Consider the following 19,648-nt stretch of genomic DNA (forward strand, 5'->3'; position numbering starts at 1 on the left):
GGTGGTCTTTAACATACTATGGAACCCTTTAGCAAGGGAGAGAAAAAGGTGTGAGACACATAGATTTCAAGAATAGCTTTCCATAAATTCATTCTTACCTGTTGACTTACATATTTTATATGTCTTGCAATAAAGTTTAGCATTCTATCAGCTTTTTACGGTCTTATCCACTTGGGAGACAAAGTGCAGGGACCAAAATGCCTGGAGGGTTTGCATTCAGAGTTCTTTGAAGGAGACAGGTTAAATTGATAAAGTTGTTTAAAAAAATAAGTGCAGAGGAGCTTTGGCTTCATAGATGGAGGCATATAGCAAAAGTGAATATCAAATCTTTTGGAAGTTATATTTGGTTTCAATTCGAATATTGTGTCACATTTGGACTTCATACTTTAGAAAGTACATCACTGTTTTGGAAAGGATGAAGAGAAGGTTTACCAGAATGGTACCTATGATGCAGGGCTTCAGGAATAGGCAGAGGCCTATGAAGCTGGGAATGTATTCCTTTGAGCAAAGAAGGTTAATGGAGTCATCAAAATTATTAAATGTTTAAATTATTCCAATGACAGAAAACACAAATTTAAGGTACTTATTTTGTGGAGCAAGTTATTATGGTTGGCAAGACACTTTAAACAGGCAAATTTTAATGAGGAAGCAAATTCAATAATAACTTTCAAAAGGGAATTTGAAAAACATTTTAAGGGGAGAAAATTACAGGGTTATGAGGGTACAGCAGGGTAGTGGAATTAATTGGATAGCTCTTTCAAAGATCTAATAGAGAGCCAATGGCCTCTTTCTACGTATGAACATTCAATGATTCTACAGAGCACTTGAAGTAGAAGCTTAGAGGCAGATTTTATATCTGTGTACAAAACAAATTCAGTGATTCACATCACTTCCTTTTGCACAAAGGAAAATAAGCACCAGGAAACAGGAGTGAGCTCACAGAACTACAACAATTTCTCCTTTTGTGGATGCAAGGAAAGGGTGGCAAAGGAGGAGTGTTAGGCTATACGAAAAATCTTTGGTTCAGAGACTGACACTCTTCGGTTAAATTTAACCTAAGCCTCACTGACAAACATAATAAGAAAAATTGTTGAAAAGTTACAGAAATAAAACTACAGAGCTTAGGACCTCTTTCAGTTCTGAAACAACTGCTATCAGGCAGCCTTCTCAGTCTCAACCTTTGGGTATAAATCGACACCAGAGTCTTGTTTGCATAGCTGCAAGAAACTTGCATTCTGTGGACTTCAGCATGGATGAGGGAGTTATGGAGTTATTGTCTCCTTAAAAAGCAGAAACATACACAGGAGTGACAGAAACATGGAGCTATCAAAGTGTATGGCATTCTAGCAGAAAACAGACTTTATGAAAATCTGATATTGTTCAAATTTCAGTGGAAAATAGAGCACAATTCTGCATTGTCTCTATTTCTTATTCCTTACTTAACATTCTCTGAAAATTTGGATTGTAATCTTTCTTGACTTTTTTTGCACTAATACACATAGTGAATGGAAGAAATTTCAGCTCAGAACCCTGTGGAACATCTGCTATCCTTTCAGTTAGGTTATTTTTATTTTCAATGCACCTGACTCTAGTTTAAAAGAATGTTATCTTACTTAATTATCTGTTTTACCCATTCTTTAGGTACCTTCCTGTTTTAATGTTGCCCATCCATGCTAAACGGTCACCTTAATTTGCAGTATCAATAGCCACATTTGTCACAGCTTAACTAGGAAAAGAGTGCAATAAACATGCCCCACATCACAAAATATACAAATGCAGAAAACGCCCATGAGACCACCAAGACTGGCTAATTTGCCAGACTGTGACTGGTATTCTGGATAAAAGCAATTCATGTCAGGTTCCTTCTGCAACAGAATGAAATAAGTTGATTTATTGCAGTATACGTAATTTTAACAAGAACTGTAAAAAGGACTTCTGATTTATGCAACTTAAACTCTATCCCTTCAAATTCCCGAACATTTATACATACTCACTCAAACACAATTAAGTCAGACAAAAGTTAAGTAGTTTAATACATATATTACAGGAGGAAAAGAACGTATGCTGGGTAAACCAAGTTTTGAAGATTAGAAGTCCAGACCACAAAGTACATAGTTATTTTCCTCTGAATCCTTTTGATTTTTGCAACGATGAGGCAATGTTGTCTGTAAGTTGTCCTTCAACTTGATGGTTGATCAAGTGATCTTGGGTCTTTTTCTGTATGAATTCTTTCTTTTCAGCTTCCTTGGATTTTCTGACTTTTCCCCAAAGAGGATTGGAGGGGAAAGGTCCAGAATCCAAGAGTTGCAATCCTCTGGTCTTCAACATGGATTCAAATTTAAAAAGATGCAGGGCGTCTCCAATTTACGAACATTCAACTTATGAACATTTATACCTATGACTTAGATCCTGAACACCGTTTCAAAATTAAAAGATCCGACATACGGACATTTCCTGTACTTATGAACAACTGCTCTCCATGGTCCTGAATTGTACTAGGACTTGCATAAAAATTGACTTTGTGAACAGACTCCAGAATGCAACCCTTTTGCATTCCAGGTGAGAATGTGTATAGGGTAAAAGCAAGCAGGGAAAGAGTTAAGTTCTGAATTTTGTGAAACAAGATGTTCAGCTAAGCATGACTCAGATCAGATAAGACCTTACAGTCAACAATGGGGTGCTGGAGGCAAGGGTAATGGTGGAAAAGCATTCATTATATAGAGCCATTTAACAAGATGAGGTAGCATTCAGTATGCAAGGTCAGTTAACAAGGTGAAAAGCATTCATTATGTGAAGCCAGTTACTCATTGTGTAACAGCAGATGGCTTAATCCTTACTATTAATGCTCGCTGATTGTAACAGTCACCCAATTAATATGTACATTGCCTTATCTGGATGCTCCTCCCTGTAAAATGACTATATAGTTCATTGAGACACTGCTCTTCCAGAGAAGACTGTGAACTCATGTCGCTGTACACATGGGTGATCATTCCCTTTCCCTCCAGAGCCCAGAATATAGATGAAGGAGGAAAAACTACAGTGTGTCTCTGAGCATTTTGCTTCGACTGGGGGGGGGGAAGCGGGATGACACAGGGACATTCTGTAGTTAGTTTCAAACTATAACAGAATTATCTCTTGGAGAGCTTCATACATGATATTCACTCTGGATGCCTGTATGCAGTGGTCAAAGTTACCTTACTTTATTCTTTCAAGTTCAATATTATTATACCATTATATTTATATATGAATTTCAGTGACAGCATGATGCCACCTATATAGGAAACCCTAACAATTGGTGAATTACACCATACTGCATGCCTCTTCAATTGTTCACAACAGATAGAGCACTGACCATTTGCAATCAGCCTGTGCTTTTAAAGCTCAGAGAATGCAGTGTACAGGCCATTCTGCTTTAACACACATTTCATTAACAAGAATTCGCTACAATATGATCAATTAATTGGGGACACTGTTTCTAAAGCACAAACCAAAGTGGATTGGTTATAACATGATTCCGGCCCCATTAGTTTAAGTGGTGCTTCTATTTCGCGACTTTCTTATAACACTGGATTGCACGAGAATGGAAGTACTGCATTATAGCAGAACTGACTGTGCATCTTAGGTGAGATGTGTGATTGGACGACACGTGCTAAATAATTCTGATTATGAATTACACTAACAATCAATTTAAGATTGTCGGTCAGGCCTACTGTATGGCTCCCTTATGCATGCTATAAGGCCTACCCTTTGCAAACAGAAAGAATGTGTCCAGACATGGCACTTTTTGTTTAAACTAAAACTTTTGGGAGACAGCCTTTCTCCGCTTTGCTCCCCATGGCAATGACTTGACCAGAGTCAACCCGCACGGTTTGAATTTAACTGTTCCCTGGTGCATTCCACAGCAATGCCTTGACAAATCAGAATTTGCTTGCCAACCGATCAGTGTCCGCTTCTCATGTAATATAAATTGTTGTTCCCTATGATATTCTTACAATCTTATCCTGGTGAGTTTCAGACAAAAAACTGCAATAGCATATTATTTATTGCTGTAAAAAGAGATATGTTCCTGCAACTAAAATAAGACAGTGGCAAGAAATCAAATATCAAAGAGTCAGTATGACTGCTATATATCAACAAATATTTCAGGGAACCCAGTGTGAAAAATAAACTGCAACAAATCAGTACTTCAGAAAGACTTCCTAAGTTATGTAATATAGCTGCAGAATTCTATCAGGTACCACTGCCAAACTGTTATGTGACACCGTACTGATCCATTTTGGTTCTTGCCAATTCTTTAACTTGTTTTCTTATTACATCTTCTTTCAGCTTCTCTCTGGACTCTGATGTTGAAAGATCCAATTTTTATGTCCAAAAGTTAAAGGTGATGACAGAGAGTTCACAAACTAGGATTGTACTCCCTGGGATTTAGAAGATTAAAAGAGTGATTTGATGACTCTTTTATAGACAGTTTGGAGAACTGATAAATATAGTCATATAAACATAGGTCACATAGTTGTAGAAAAAACACAAGAGATTAACATGTGAATCTGTCTTTTGACCTGACATCAATCAACTGGTCAAGCCATTTGAAATGTGTCAATTCCATCAACCTCAAGAATTAAAGGATCCTCTCATTTCACATAAAATTCCTTCTGAGCAGTGGTGCAAGATTGTAGTAGGATACAGCTACATTCTAGTGACGATTTTACCAAATTCCCTTTTGTGAGATGAATTAAAACCACTAGCAGTGCAACAGTTGTTGAGATATTAATCACCTTGTTTGGTATGGTTGGTGTTCCCCAACAAACTATGTCTGACCATGGTCCACAGCATACTCGTACACCCGTCCAACACATCTACAAGAAATGGAGTATACAATACTCCTTCCCATGTTCAATGTAATGGTCTTGCAGAATACACTGCTTGCGTGGTTATATAGTCTATGAGCAGAAAATGCTAAAGCTACTTGTCAAGATTTTTGGATAACCATGTTAAATCTCCATCTACTCTTCAAGACAATGGTTTATTCTCAGCTCTCCTGTCAGCTCTCATGTTTGAAGTCAGATCCATACAGTTCTGCCCTCACACACTCTTCAATGGGTAAATGGGCTATTCCTGTTCCTAAGTTTCCATCTCAGTAGACAAGTATCTTTTTAGTACAAAATAAAACTTTCCTTTCTCAGCAAATATTAATAGTACTGAATGAAGCAGTTGTGAGGTTGTAAAATAACCAAGACCTAAAGTAAGGACCCAGCAATGATTTCCTTTAAGTAATGTAAGATAGCCAGTTACTGTCAAGTTTCAAATGACCATTCAAATTCTAATCAAGTATGGTTTTCTCATTGCTGCAGTAGATCAGAAGCAAATTAATTGGGAAAGAGAATGTCTTTCTCTTAGTTGGTCAGTTCTGTGTACTTTGGAGGTGCAAGAAACATGACCCAATCAGGGAAGAATACACTGAGTAATGAAACTTCAGTGAAATCAACAGAATGACAAACCTGGGCAAACATTTCAATTACATAACAAGGAACTTGTGTGGTGTTCATTTTAATGCCAGCTGCACCATTTTTGGATCAACAATGGAAAATGAATTAAATGGCTTTGCTGTCCTTCCTAATGTTATATCTTGAATTTACTTGTGCAACATGGATATTGCTGGCTGGCCAGCATGTATTGCCCATTCCTAGTTTCCTTTGAGAAGGTGATGGTGAGCTATGTTCTTGAACCATTGCAATACATGTGCTGTATACTGACCCACAATGCCCTTAGGGACAGAATTCCAGAATACTGACCCAGTGACAATGAAGAAACAGTGATATGTTTCCAAGTAAGGATGGTGTGTGGCTTGGTGAGGAACTTGCATGTGATGGTGTTCCCATGCTGCTCTTGTCTTTCTAGATGGAAGTAATGGGTTTAGAAGATATTATTGAAGGAGCTTTAGTGAATTTCTGCACTGAATCTTACAGATAGTACACACTGTTTCTATATCAAAGGAGGGGGATGTAATTAGGTTAACACTGACTGAAAATGGTCTTTGCCTGGCAACTTGTGTGGTGTTCATTTTAATGCCACTGGTCACAGCCCAGATCTTGTTGCATTTGAACATGGATTGCTTCACTGTCCGAGGAGTCACAGAAGGTGCTGACCTTTTGCAGTCATCAGTGAACACTCTAACTTCTGACCTTATGATGGTGGGAATGTCATTAATGAAACAGCTGAAGATGGTTGGGCCTAGGACACTATCCTAAGGAACTTCTGACGATATATCTTGGAGCTGAGATGACTGACTTCCAACAGCAATAATCACCTTCCTGTGCCAGATATGACACCAACCAGTGGAGAATTTGTCCTGATAACCACTGATTTCAGTTTTTCTGGGGCTCCTTGATGCCACACTGAGTCAGATGTGGCCTTGATGTCAACGGCCATCACTCTCACCACACCTCAATGGAATTCAGCTCTTTTGTTTGTATTTGAATCATGGCTATAATCAGGTCAGGAGTTGAGTGGCCCGGACAGAACCCAAACTGGGAGTCATTGAGTAAGTTATTGCTAAGCAGGTGCTACTTGATAGCACTGTTGATGATCACTTTACTGATGATCCAGAGGAAATGGAAGAGATGGTAATTGGCTGGGTTGGACTTGTCCTGCTCTTTATGTACAGTGCATACCAGTGGCAAATTTCCACATGGTTGGGTAGAAGTCAGTGTTGAAACTGCATTGGACGAGGGGAGCAGCCAGTTCTGAAGTACATATCTTCAGTACTATTGCAGGAATACTGTCAGGAATAGCCTTTGCAGTATCCCATGTCTCTAACTCTTTCTTGATATCACATAAAGTGAATTGACTTGGCTGAAGACTGGTATCTGTCATGCTGGGATCCGCTGAAGGGGGCAGGGATGAATCATCCACTTTGAACTTTTGGCTGAAAATTGCTGCGAATGTTTCACCACTGTATTAGATTCTTCCATCATTGAGGATGGGGATATTTGTGGAGCCTGTCATCCTCCAGTGAGTTGTTTAATTGTTCATCACCATTCAGAATTGCAGAGCTTAGACTTTAACCAATGGTTGCGGGATCATTAGCTCTGTCTATCATTTGCTGCTTATGCTCCTTGGCATGCAAATAATCCTATTTGGTGCTTCCAAAAAATGAGAATTTCTAAAATCTTATAGTCAATTTACACCAATAACTTTTTTTTGAAGTTGCTAAGCAACTGAAGTTAATTTGATCAATATTCTCAGACATAACTTCAGATCCAGTACTGCCCAAAAGTTCATCGTTACTTCCCACACAAACACAGATGCAAAATGTATAATTACTTATGTAGATTTTTTGATTATCAATCAAAAACTGTGAACCATGATAAATATGTGCTGGCTTCCAATTGCTTGCTCTGAAAACTGAACATCAAAAAATTTGACGAAATAATGCCCTCCCATGTACATGAACACTATATAAGTTAACACTGATCCAAACAAAGAAAAAACAACATTCTGCATGTGGAACATTGTGGCTGATTAAAGTGCACTTTAGGAAGGAAATCAAGGTTTTGGACATGGCGGAGAGGAGATTTGTGAGAATGGTACAGGCAACAAGGAACTTGAATCATGCTGACACTAGAGAAGCTGGGTTGTTCACCTTGGAGCAGAATAGGTTGACAGAAAATTTAAAATAGGTGATCAAAATTATGAAGAGAGAGTTTTAAAAATGTAAAGAGAGAGGTGATCATTTTAATGCAGTTGGGTCAGTAGTCCAAGACAGATTTAAAATAATTGACAAGAGAATTAGAAACAACATTTCTCCGGGGAGCATAGACAATTTTACACAGCAAATCATTATGATCTGGATTCCACTCCCTCAAAGAGTATTGAAATCAGATTTAGTAGTGACTTCCAAAACAAGGAAAATACTTGAAAAAGGAAACAATTGCCTGGGAGTGGGACATGGATGAATTGCTCTTCAAAGTGATAGCAGGAGGGCAAGAAAGCTTATTTCTGTGCTGTAATACTCAAGGTGGTCTACAATCTTCAATGTTGCAGCTAATCTTGGGCAATTCAAATGTTCAGTCAACTAGTTTCATGGCATCTTACAAAAACTGTGTAAGATGTTTAATTTCTGATCTGCAGAAACCATAATAATTAACCAAACAACCTACAATTGCTCTTGTTAAGTTTTTAAAAGTAGTTAATATTATTCTTCAATTAATCCTGATTTTACACAGCATGAGGAGAGAATGATCTGGTTTAACTTGGGCTTAGAATTCAGACAATTCAAAATTCAGTTCATGATTAACCTTTCTTTTTGTAGGCATTCTTTGTGCTGCAACCCAACAATCTGCGAGAATAAAAGATTGAGGACACACTCACATCCAAGGGATTTCTACATTTGGATGGTCTAAAATATTACTTACATTAAATGCTGCCAAGGAATAGGGACAGGGCTAGTTGAAAGGTTTTTAATAGGTCACTCAGGATAGTTCAAATGACTAAATACTGGATTAGTGGTGCTGGAATAGCACAGCAGTTCAGGCAGCATCCAACGAGCAGCGAAATCGACGTTTCGGGCAAAAGCCCTTGTTTTTACCATAGTTCAAATGACACTGAGGAGAAGTTGAAAGGTAACAGGACAGGCAGTGACACCGGAAGTCAATGATGATGTTACTGCTGGAAAGGCAACTGAAACACACAAGTTCTGGTTTAGTGAGAATTCAAGAGAGATTAGATACCTCTGTGCTGTTAGAACTCATGTAAACTCTTCAAGAATTAGTAGGCATCTGGAGGCTGGAGTGAAGGTTTCGTAAGGGGTCTAGAAGCTGTGAGGGACTAGAAAAAGCCATGTGTCATTATTAGTTCAGTGCAGCTAAGATTAGGGTTTGAAAAGCCCACTTGCAGTATGTGCTTGATGCAATTGAGCAAGATTAGAGCTGAAGAAAAAAATCCAGGGGTAGTTTTAACTTGGAGAAACTAGATAATGGTTAAAGCAAAAGCTGGAGTTGTGCTTATGAGTAAGTACTGGAGTGCAGTTTCTGGAGTCCGGGGAGCATAGACAATAAATGAAGAGTGATCAACCAACATGGCAGCAGTCATTTAGGTGATCCATGATGGAATAGCTTGAGAGGGACTTTAAAGGCTGGATCCGCAAAAGTGAAGAATTCTAATCCCTTGTGAATTTTACTGAGATGCGACGACCTCCTGTATCACTAACATCTTGAAGGAATCACACCAAAAAATCTGCAGGATCTGACTGATCATATTTGTTACTTGATATGCATAAGGGTGTGCAATAACAGTCTATTGGCAATATTACCACAAGTCAATTCTGGGTGCTTGAATATAGGTTGCACATTTATTGTAGATTGTATTACTGTTAGAACGTTGTGTAGAGAAGTTTATTGCTGTTTGTATCAAAACATAGATTTTGTGGTTTTATTCCCTTAGTAGGTCCCCTGATCCAGCACTCTCCCTACTTAAAAAAAAACACGTTTTTGGTCCCTTGACAGGTTACAATATCAAGGATCATAACAATTACTAATCTAAAGTTAGTGTAAACAAATGCTGTATTCTGGCAAACAAAATCTCCATGACTTCTCTTAAGAATTGGAGCTATGCCCTGAGGGAACCAGAGACAAAACACATCTGAAATGTTAGAGAATCATGAAAAAAGCACGAACAGGACAAAGCATAGGCCAGTTACCTTAAAGTCAGATGTTAACCTGCACAATAAATCAACAATTGCTGACAAAAACTAAGTGCAGAAAAACGATTGTCATTTTATGAAATTGAGTATACCCCAATGAATAGCTAAAAAAAGTTATCCATTTCATGAATCTAAATCTGTACATTTTTTCAACATCTTGAACAAATCAAATGTAGCCAATTGTCAATATCTTCAATAACAAAGAGGAACAGGGACCAATTTTGTATAGTTATTAAAATGGGTTATTATTCTGAAGTACTGGTCAATTTGAACTAAAGGGACTAACATTGTGGACATGATAAGTTTTATACTCTTGAAGATCACTGAGATGGAGTCATAAAAATAGAAGACAAGTTGAAGATTTTCAGAAACGAGTAAAAGTAGGCAATTACCTTGATTTCATCAACCTCATCAGGTACTATCTTGTATGCAGATACTGTTCCTCCCAACCTATAAAAGAAAGAAATGGAAATTTTAGTCCAGTTGCTTTTGCATCATTTACAAAGTTTGCAGAAATTAGCTACTCAAGTGGTGTACTGAGTCTGTCAAACATTCAAATACAGCAATGTGTTTCCAGGGTGCTGGACCACAATGAGTACAAATTTTATATCAAATTATTGTCAGGACATAGATGCTTTCCTTCACATTATTTTGGAGAAACCTGCCTGTTTGAATGTTTCCCAAGACCAGAAGAAATTGTGCCAATATATTGCAGTGTTAATATGTTGAAGTTTCAGTGGATGAGATGAGATTAAACACAGAGGTCAACTGTGATGTTGACAAGAACAGAGAAGTTTACCAGGTTATACTTAGCTGAAAAGAGGAATGGGATGTTTGTCAATGATAAAACATTTCATGGGAGGGAAAAGTTAGGTGTCATAATAGGTTAGCAAGAGAATAGCAAAAAGCAAAACATTGTTGAAAGTTGTGGCATAAAAAGGCCAGTACAATGCTTAAAGAAGATGAAATATATATTTTGAAAAACCAATACAATTTGAATTGAAAGGGGCCTCACTGTCACAAAGTTACAATGAAACAGCATGAAACTAAACAACAGATAATAATTCTGAGACGATGAAATTATTCTGGTGGAAATGTTTTCCCAAGTGACTAATAAGGATTGGATTTTCAAATCATTTCTCGCATTAGTACAGAAGCATTTTTCTTCTTTACCCATTTATAAATAATTACTGATCAAGATAATCAACTGTATATAATAAATTACATGGTCACAGCATATTTTGTTTAATAAAGTGCCCCAATGCAGAGTCACATTATTTATGACAGTGATCGACAGTGGCCCAAAGAGGAAATGAAGAAAAATGACTGAGAGCTTGATAAAAAGTAAATTTTACGAATTTCTCAAAGGAACAAAGTGAGTTAGAGAAAAGCGTAAGTTTAATTTCATGTCTTGACAGTTGTAAACATGGCTGCCTATGGTGAAGAGACTAAATGCAGGAATGCACAAGGGATGAGAATTCAGTGATTGCAGGGATCTTGTGTGATTATGACTCTGGGAAGATTACAGAGGAGATTGGGGTGGAAGTGGGGGTGGTGGAGGTTGAGAGGGGCGGGGGTGAAAGAAGAGGGTGAAAAAGCCATGGAAAGATTTGAAAACACAAAGGAAGATTTTAAAATTGAGGCTTTTTTAGATGAATAGGCAGTGAAGCTCAATGAGCAGAGAGGTGACGAGCAACATAACCTTTAATTTTATCTGAAGTATGCAGGTAATCTGTTTCAGTCTGTGGCGCCTTGAATATATTTGGAGGCTGCTAGTGCACAGTATTTTAAAAGAGCTGATTTGTATACAACCTAAGCAGATTGCTTAGAAAGAAAATTGTTGACGGCAAAATGAGACTTTACGTGTTGCGATATTAGCACAGCATTTTGGACAGGCACAAGTTTATGCAGGGTGGAAGATGTGAGTCAACATGGAGACCAGTGGGCTCGACAAGCTTAGAAATAATACATGGTGAAGGGTTTGAGTAGATGAGCTGAGGCAGGGTTAGAGCTGAGAAATGTTGCAGAGATAGAAGTAAGCAGTCTTGGCACTGGTGCAGAATCTCAACCCATTGTCAAACACAACACTCAGGTTGCAAATGGTCTTGCTGAGTCTAAGACTATTATGCGAGATGGAAGCAGGGAACAAGGAATTCAGTTTGTGGTGGCATCCAAATACAATCACTTCAACCTTCTCAAATTTAAAATATCACCACTTTATTTTACTATACATTTTTGTTATTATGATTCTATCCTTTGTCAAGGACAAAGCAGCAGTTATCATCAGAAAAGTACACCAAAACCAGAAAGAGCTACACTGAAACAGTACACATATCAGGGAGTGTTCTTAGGTCTGTCACTGAAGTGAAAACTTCACTTAACAGTTATATACTGCTCATCTTGTTTATACTGCCATAAAAATCACTTTCAGTTAGATTACTCTGTTGTGATTATTTTGAGGTAATTTTAACAAAACGTAAGCTGTCAAAGACCATTTAGATAAGCACCATTTTACCTTAGGTGTGCAACATATTGAAACACTAGTTGCTTTACATCTGTTCTTGTCAAGATGAATTTACTACTTTTACACATTTTGAAAGCATTGATCAACAATGCTCAAGTTCAAAATTAATTATTTCCTGTCAGACCTTATGTGACCTCATCCAATATGACACATAACTTGTAACCAAAATGATGTGTTTAACCAATTTTATGATATTTCAAAAGGAATCTAACTATTGCCATTCTATCACAAAATTATGTTTCCTACTTTTGGCAAGTTATAATGAGACAAACAGTGAGGTGAATATCCAATGACCTGTGATGGGGCCTCAGGAGGAGGCTCAGGTGAATCAATTCCCCAGCACTTCCGGTTGCAAATGTTTCAGACTTGTTTTTCGTCTGGCTGTGCTGGGTTAATTCATTGATGAGGATGTTCATCGAATATCCTCCTTCCAATAACTGTTCACTGTTCATGGCTGGATGTGAAAGGACCGCAGAGTTTTGAAATCTCTTAATTGTGACATTGTAGAGATGTGTAGCTGTCATACTACTTCCACTGTTATGCACACTCTTATTTCTGTCTCAGTTTCACCAATTGGGCATCCAGTTTTCAGACACATGTGGTCGTTATCCTGACATGCTCTTCTACATATCTCACTGAATCAGGGATAGTTATTTGCTTGATGGTAGGGTGTGACATGTGTTATTCTATGAGATTTTGGATTGCAGTTGAATGCAGTTCTGCTGCTGTTGATGGATCCTGAGGTTTTAGGTGCTAGATGTATTCTGAATCTCTCACCCAGAACAGGGTAGTGCCACACAATACGATGAGTGGTTTGACAATATAAAAATGGAACACTGTCATGGATAGAAGCATTTGCAACAGGAAGGTTGGTGAGGTCAAGATGTGAAGTGTTTCCTCTCATGTTGCTTCCCTCACTTCTATAGCCAGCCTAATGTAGCAGAAAGTTCCTCTTTAGGACTCAGCAAACTCAGTCATTAATGGTGGCAATGAATCACTCATTCTGCGCTTTTGCTGTAATCAGTATTTCATTAAGTGGGTGGCACAGTGGTTAGCACTGCGGCCCCACAGCATCAGGGACCTTGGTTTGATTCCAGCCTCGGGTGACTGTTTGTGTGGAGTTTGCACATTCTCCCCATGACTGCGTGGGTTTCCTTTGGGTGCTCTGGTTTCCTCTCACAATCCAAAGATGTGCAGGTGAGGTGAACTGGCCAAGCTAAATTGCCCATAGTGTTCGGGGATGTGTAGGTTAGGGGTAAATGTAGTGTAATGGGGAATGGGTTTGGGTGGGATACTCCTCAGAAGGTCAGTGCTGACTTATTGGGTCAAAGGGCCTGTTTCCATGCTATAGGGATTCTATAAAGTAGTGTTCAACATGGAGTGGCACTGATTCATTAGCTAAGGGAAGCAGAGTACTAATTAACACAAAGTTTATTTGCCTATGGACCTAATAACATGAAACTATATATGGAGTTGATACTGAAGATTACAAGACCCACTCCTTCCTGACAGTGTACCACTGCATACTCTGGTGTGGGACTGCGATGGAAAAGCCTGGGATATTAGTGTTGATAAGTATGATTATGTCAGTATGAAAGAGTGGGTGCTTCCAAATTTGGTGCAAGTTCTTTGGTTTTAGTGAGGATGACGTAGCAGGGTAAATTGGGTGCGGTGTGCCTTTGTCATGTCCCATTTTGATGCTTTGCACAATGCAAGCCAGCCCATTTGGCTTGACTCATATTCTTCTCTGCAGTGGCTTGATCCAATCAAATAGCTTGCTAAGTTATTTCTGAGGGCAGTTCAAGGTCAACCACATTTCTGTGGGTCAGGAGTCACATCTTGGCCAGACTATTTAAGAACATCCTACTTTGTCCTCTTGTCCTCATCAACCAATTTGTTGCTAATCCATCTTCCTTCCTTAAAAGAAATGAGTATACCATTTGGGTTATTTTTTAAAAACAAAAATCCAATAGCTTTATGATTTACAGGAACACATATTTTTATCATTACTGATAATGGATTTTCATTTCTTATATTTATTTATCAACTGATTTCAAATTCATGGTGGGATTCAAACATATGCCCCAGTTGGAAATCCAAGTCTCTGGACCTAACCACTAGACTGCTGCACCCTCCAATTATACATTATTTGTTTCTGCCAACATCTGCCAATTTCTGCTGAAAACTCATGCACATTCATGTAATTCATTTTTTTCCCCCAAATTATCCCTTGGCTTGCTTCCCACTCTCCCCTTGGTGAAGTATTAATTCAGGTATTCTTCTCACAGTACATCAGAAATAAGTACTGTACACACTTAATTAACTATTGAAGCATTCAGTTTCTCTGTATACTTTCACACCAAATAGGACTTTGGGTTTATGGAAATGGATCAAAACATTGGAATTCATGAAATAGAACTATCAAAAACAATATTGCTGCAAAATTACTTCTGCATGGGAATGGTGACACTTCAATAGTACAAGTGCATCAAGCAACTGAACATTACAGATCTCCTGTGCAAACACTGGCCCCAAGGAAAATCTAATTACCTGAAGGAGCAGCACTCCAAAATCTAGGACTTCCAAATAAACCTGTTGGACCATAACCTGGTGTTGTGTGATTTTTAACTTTGTCCACCCCAGTCCAACACCGGCACCTCCACATCAACAATGCTGAAGTTTACATTGAAGAAATGCTTGCATCTTGCAATGTAAAGTAACTGCAAGTTTTAATGCTACTCCACAATAAAAAAAATGACACATATGCACAATTTAGTTCCAGATATATAATATTATTCGCAAAGCAGTACTGATTAACTGCATGACTAGACAAAATCCAGAATAATAGTTGTTCACAGTAAATAAATAAAAACTGGTATTACAATTCCTTCCTCCTGTCACTGAATCTGATGCCAAGGGTATCAGCCAATGGCCTTTATCTAACTTTTAAAAAATAACGCCACAGGATATAGGCATCACTAGTAAAACTAGCATTTACTGTCAATCTCTAATTGTCCTTGAAAAGACAGTGGAGTACTGCCTCCTGATCTGTTGCAGTCAGTATACTGAAAATACATCCACAGTGTTATGTCTCAAATGCAGCAGCACAAGGAGTGAGAGTCTTTAGTTGCAACAGAGGGGTAACAAGAGTCGGTCCTTCTACCATGGACATCATAGTACACTAATATTCGAACCCAGGCTAGTACACTTAAAAGTTTTCATCCCCAACTCCAGTGGAGGTGAACCTGACTATTTAACACCTGTCCTTGCATATTATTCTAGGGGAAAAAAAGGCACAAAATGAAGGGCTTGGTTTTCTGTTCAGCAGGGGTTGTCAACCTCTCATGTTTGTAGTCACAGAGATTATAGTCCATGCTGTTTCAGGTTTCTTTGATATCTTTGCATGCTACATCTCACTGGTGCCACACAGTAGTTTTTGCATTGTGATTATCATTCCTCAATAGCAGTCACCTTTGTTAAAAGAACACACTTTGGAATAAAATCAAAAATATCCACAGCACTTTGGAATTCTGACTTGTGGTCATGACAACAGTTTTACAGACAGGCTGTTTGTATTGTCTATAATGCATTAAAATATACAATTAATTGTTATTGAAAAGTAGGTTCTCACTTTATTAGCGTGTGAATATTGAAGTCAATTGACCTGTTTAATAATATTCTGAGAGGTATTGCTAAAGCATAATTTGTGTATGTACTTTACCAATAAAACACCATGACATGTCGTACCATGTACAATATTTTCTTGCTATGCTTTATATTAAGCAGTTTTAGCTAATTAAATGGAAAAAAATATACAATGTGAAAGCAAGATCGCATAACACTGTGTCATTGTATAAAAAGGTCTCCAAAATGCCCACATTAAAGTGTGAAGCAGACAGCACAGGATTATTAAGTCTGTGCAAGTTTTTCCTTCTGTTTATGCACTTATTTCTGACAGGCCTGATAAGTATCTGCTTACCCTAAATGAAAGCCAAGATCTTTTCAGCACTAAGTTTATCATGCAGTACAGTACAATAGTTAGCATGAATGTCAACAACAATCCATAACGCAGAAATGCATCATAACACAGCCTTACATCCAAAGGGTCTAGTAACTACAAAGAACTAAAGACTCATAACTACATTTACCCCAAATACAATGGATTTCAAGAATTACATTTCTAAGGGACAATGTACATTGAAAGGAGCAACAAGCCATATGCTAGGAAAATATTTCTCTTTTGAATGAAGACCCTCCTCAACAATGAGCTTATTTGGGGTAATTGAGGGGGAATAATTACTTTAGATATGATTATTAGCCAAACTCTGAGGTAATGGTTACTTGTTTATTATATTCATTTGAAGTTTGGTTACTTGTAGTTTGAGGACAAAGTTTGTGTTTCGTATATCAACTCACATCATGTAGACAAGAATGTCAGAGCCACTAAAGGAAAAAAACGTGATCAGTGCATTTGAAATATTCCCATGAGAACAACCACCCTTTTTGCTAAAATCAGAGCACGTAGGTTTCAAAGCCTAATTAATGGGAACGTGTGCAAGAAAGATCAGAGTGAACTGACAGTACAATTTTTCCGTTACCATTAGTTAAAGTCTAAACTGTGTAACAGTATTGTTTTCATACAGCAGCACGCATATACAGAAAAACAGCTCTCTCACCATTATTAACACATCAGCCAAGTACAGAAAACCATCATTTGCTCCAATAAGTAAGAAACCAGACAAGAGTTAAGGACATGTATCAGTCATGGACAATCTTTGATGAACAATACACTAAGTGCTTAGGAACCTGCAAACTAAGAAGTGAGAAATCTGAGACAATTTTTTTTATAAAGAGAAGACTCGTGCAAAAATAAATAGGGAGCTTTCATTTATACCACAGTTAAGTAAGTAGGTGGTCTCAATGATCAATAGTGAAGTAGGTAATATTAACCGAAAGAACTCCTGATGCTATAAATCAGAAACAAAAACAGAAGTTGCTGTAAAAGCTCAGCTGATCTGGCAACATCTGTGGAGAGAAATCAGAATTAACATTTCAGACACTTTCTGATGTGACCATCCTGGCATCTTGGGTACTTGCCAAAGATTTGTTGGTTATGAACATTTAAGCATGTGCCTGATACAGGGTGAATCACCAGTCCCTGGTAATCAAACCACGTAAATGATCTTGTCAGGCAGCTCCTTCTTTCAAATGGAGGATGGACCGTGAAAGAGTAAGACTGAGGGTAGAGTTCCCTTGCACTTTGCTAGAGAGCAGTGTGCTGCCATCACAAAGCACTATTATCACACACTGTGTGCTCACTGTCCTCTGGTGTTACTGAACCTCAACTGTTATGGGTTGTATGTCTTTCCTGTCTCGTTAGTTAATGCAGCATACCTAAACCTGCTTCTTCATAAATAATCATAAAATTGCTCATGGACAATTTACCGTCTATTTTAAGTCTCTGTTGCTTCTGAACCCAAACTCTTACAGAGGTTATGGATGAATCATTTATAAACTTAAAAAAAAGTTACATCAAAATGTTTACTTGTTTTATTTGTGTGAGGTACTCTGTTCAGTAATAAAATTGGTGGACACTAGACCTCGATCTAGGTACTGGGAAATGATGAAGGCACACCCAGCCTAGCGATTTCCCAAAATCCTTCTCACTGTATTCTGAGAACTTTGTGCCAAAAGTGGGAAAGCTGTCCAAGGAACTAGTCGTGCAATTTATGCAATAGTGTAACTTACTAAATTGTATCTTACACCCACTGTGCCAGGAATCTCCATCACCATTGTTGAGTATGTCTTGTCCCACCGGTAGGACAGAATTACAATTGATGATAACACATGGTAAACAGTCATGATGGAGTGTCTTTGGGAATCTTCAATATGGACCAAGACTTCAAGAAGTTCAATGGCATCAGGTCAAACTTGGGTAGGGAAATCTTCTGTTGATACTATTTTCTTGCCCTGTCTCAGCAGATGAGTCAGTACTCCTCCACATTGATGTGGAAAAGTGAATTAGCTTTTAAGGGCTAAACAGCGATTTGTGTGTTCACAATAAAGTTAAAAGAGTGGACTTCGCCAGGTGAACTTTGCACATAATAAAGGCTGAGAACAACAGGAACCTTCTAGAAAGGCCCAAAAATGATTAACTCATTAGATGACAATGAGGTTGAAGACAGTAAACAGATAAGAGTTGAAGCAAAATGTATCAGGCTAGGATATAATAAAGCGATCTGCATCTGGGTAAACAAATATGTACCAAGTGCCACAGACATCTGTTGACTGCGTATACTGACAAGATTTGCAAATATGATTAAAGATGTTGAAATTGACCAATTTCTTGTGTTGTGGTATTTTCATTTAAGTCACTTAAGAATACACTCTTTTCCTGTATACTAATGAATAAATAATTGAAATCCTGTATTTAAGACTCCCATGGTTGACCATTAGAAGTAACCACAACAGATATCACTTGGGAGATGCAGTCAGGGTGTAAAGGGCATAGATGATGGTTGGGGATTTCAATGACCATCACAAACAGTGGCTCAGTGGCAGGTGAATGAATCCTAAAAGATAAAAAAAATCATAAAAAGAAGATAGATATTTGTCATTTGAAATCTATGCCAGTTCACAGTGAGTTTCAATCCATCCTTTCTGCACAGCTCTGCAAATCTTTTCCTTATAGTCCAAATCCCCTTTGAACACCACAATTGAATCCACCACCCTCTCACTTTCAGGCAATGCATTCCAGATTATAAATACCCATTGCATAAAACGATTTTCCCCGCATGACATCTTTGTTTCTTTATCAAATTTTGAATCTGGGTCCTTTCATCTGGACCTTTCCAAAACTGGGAATAGTTTCTTCACCACGTTTTGTACAGACCCCTTGTAATGTGAAGACCTCTATGAAATCTCCTTTTAGCTTTCGTTTCTCTGATGTGAATCTCAGCTTGTCTGAACTATTTGCAGTCTAAATGAAATGCTTCGCCCTTGGAAACATTCTAGTATATCTTTCCGACACCCTGTCAATGCCCATAACGTCCTTGCTTTCATACACTTCGCTCTAATTTCTAAAGCCTGGGATCGCTTTTATATATTTTAAAATCACTTTCTCAATGCCACTTTCAATGATCTGTGCACCTCTACTCTGGAAAATCTCTGCTGTCCTAGCTCTCAGCTAGAATAGCATCCCTCAATGTATATTAACTTTAATCATTCTTTCTACCAAAATGCATTACTTTACAATTCTTTGTATAAAATTTAATCCATCACATATTTGCTCAATCCAGTTGCCTGTATATGTCCTTTGAGGTTTACCAATAGCCTTTTCAAAGTTCAATAATATTTTCAAGTTCCTTGTCATTTGCAAATTTTTAAATTAAAGCGTCACTTGACCTGAAATGTTAATTCTGATT

General features: G+C 37.9%; 1 protein-coding gene across 24 annotated transcripts in view; it reads right to left on the bottom strand.

Annotated features, from left to right (window-relative positions):
* The window catches only part of LOC140476464 (gephyrin), a 538,995-nt gene that overhangs the window by 264,178 nt on the left and 255,169 nt on the right, over positions 1–19,648 (bottom strand). For all 24 annotated transcript variants that reach the window (XM_072569115.1, XM_072569120.1, XM_072569118.1 and 21 more), the window contains exon 3: positions 10,093–10,150. In XM_072569115.1, the coding sequence (XP_072425216.1) occupies positions 10,093–10,150 (58 nt within the window). The remainder of the gene's footprint in view (positions 1–10,092; positions 10,151–19,648) is intronic.

The sequence above is a fragment of the Chiloscyllium punctatum genome, chromosome 4 (assembly GCF_047496795.1).
Source record: "Chiloscyllium punctatum isolate Juve2018m chromosome 4, sChiPun1.3, whole genome shotgun sequence".
Classification (NCBI taxonomy): Eukaryota; Metazoa; Chordata; class Chondrichthyes; order Orectolobiformes; family Hemiscylliidae; genus Chiloscyllium; species Chiloscyllium punctatum.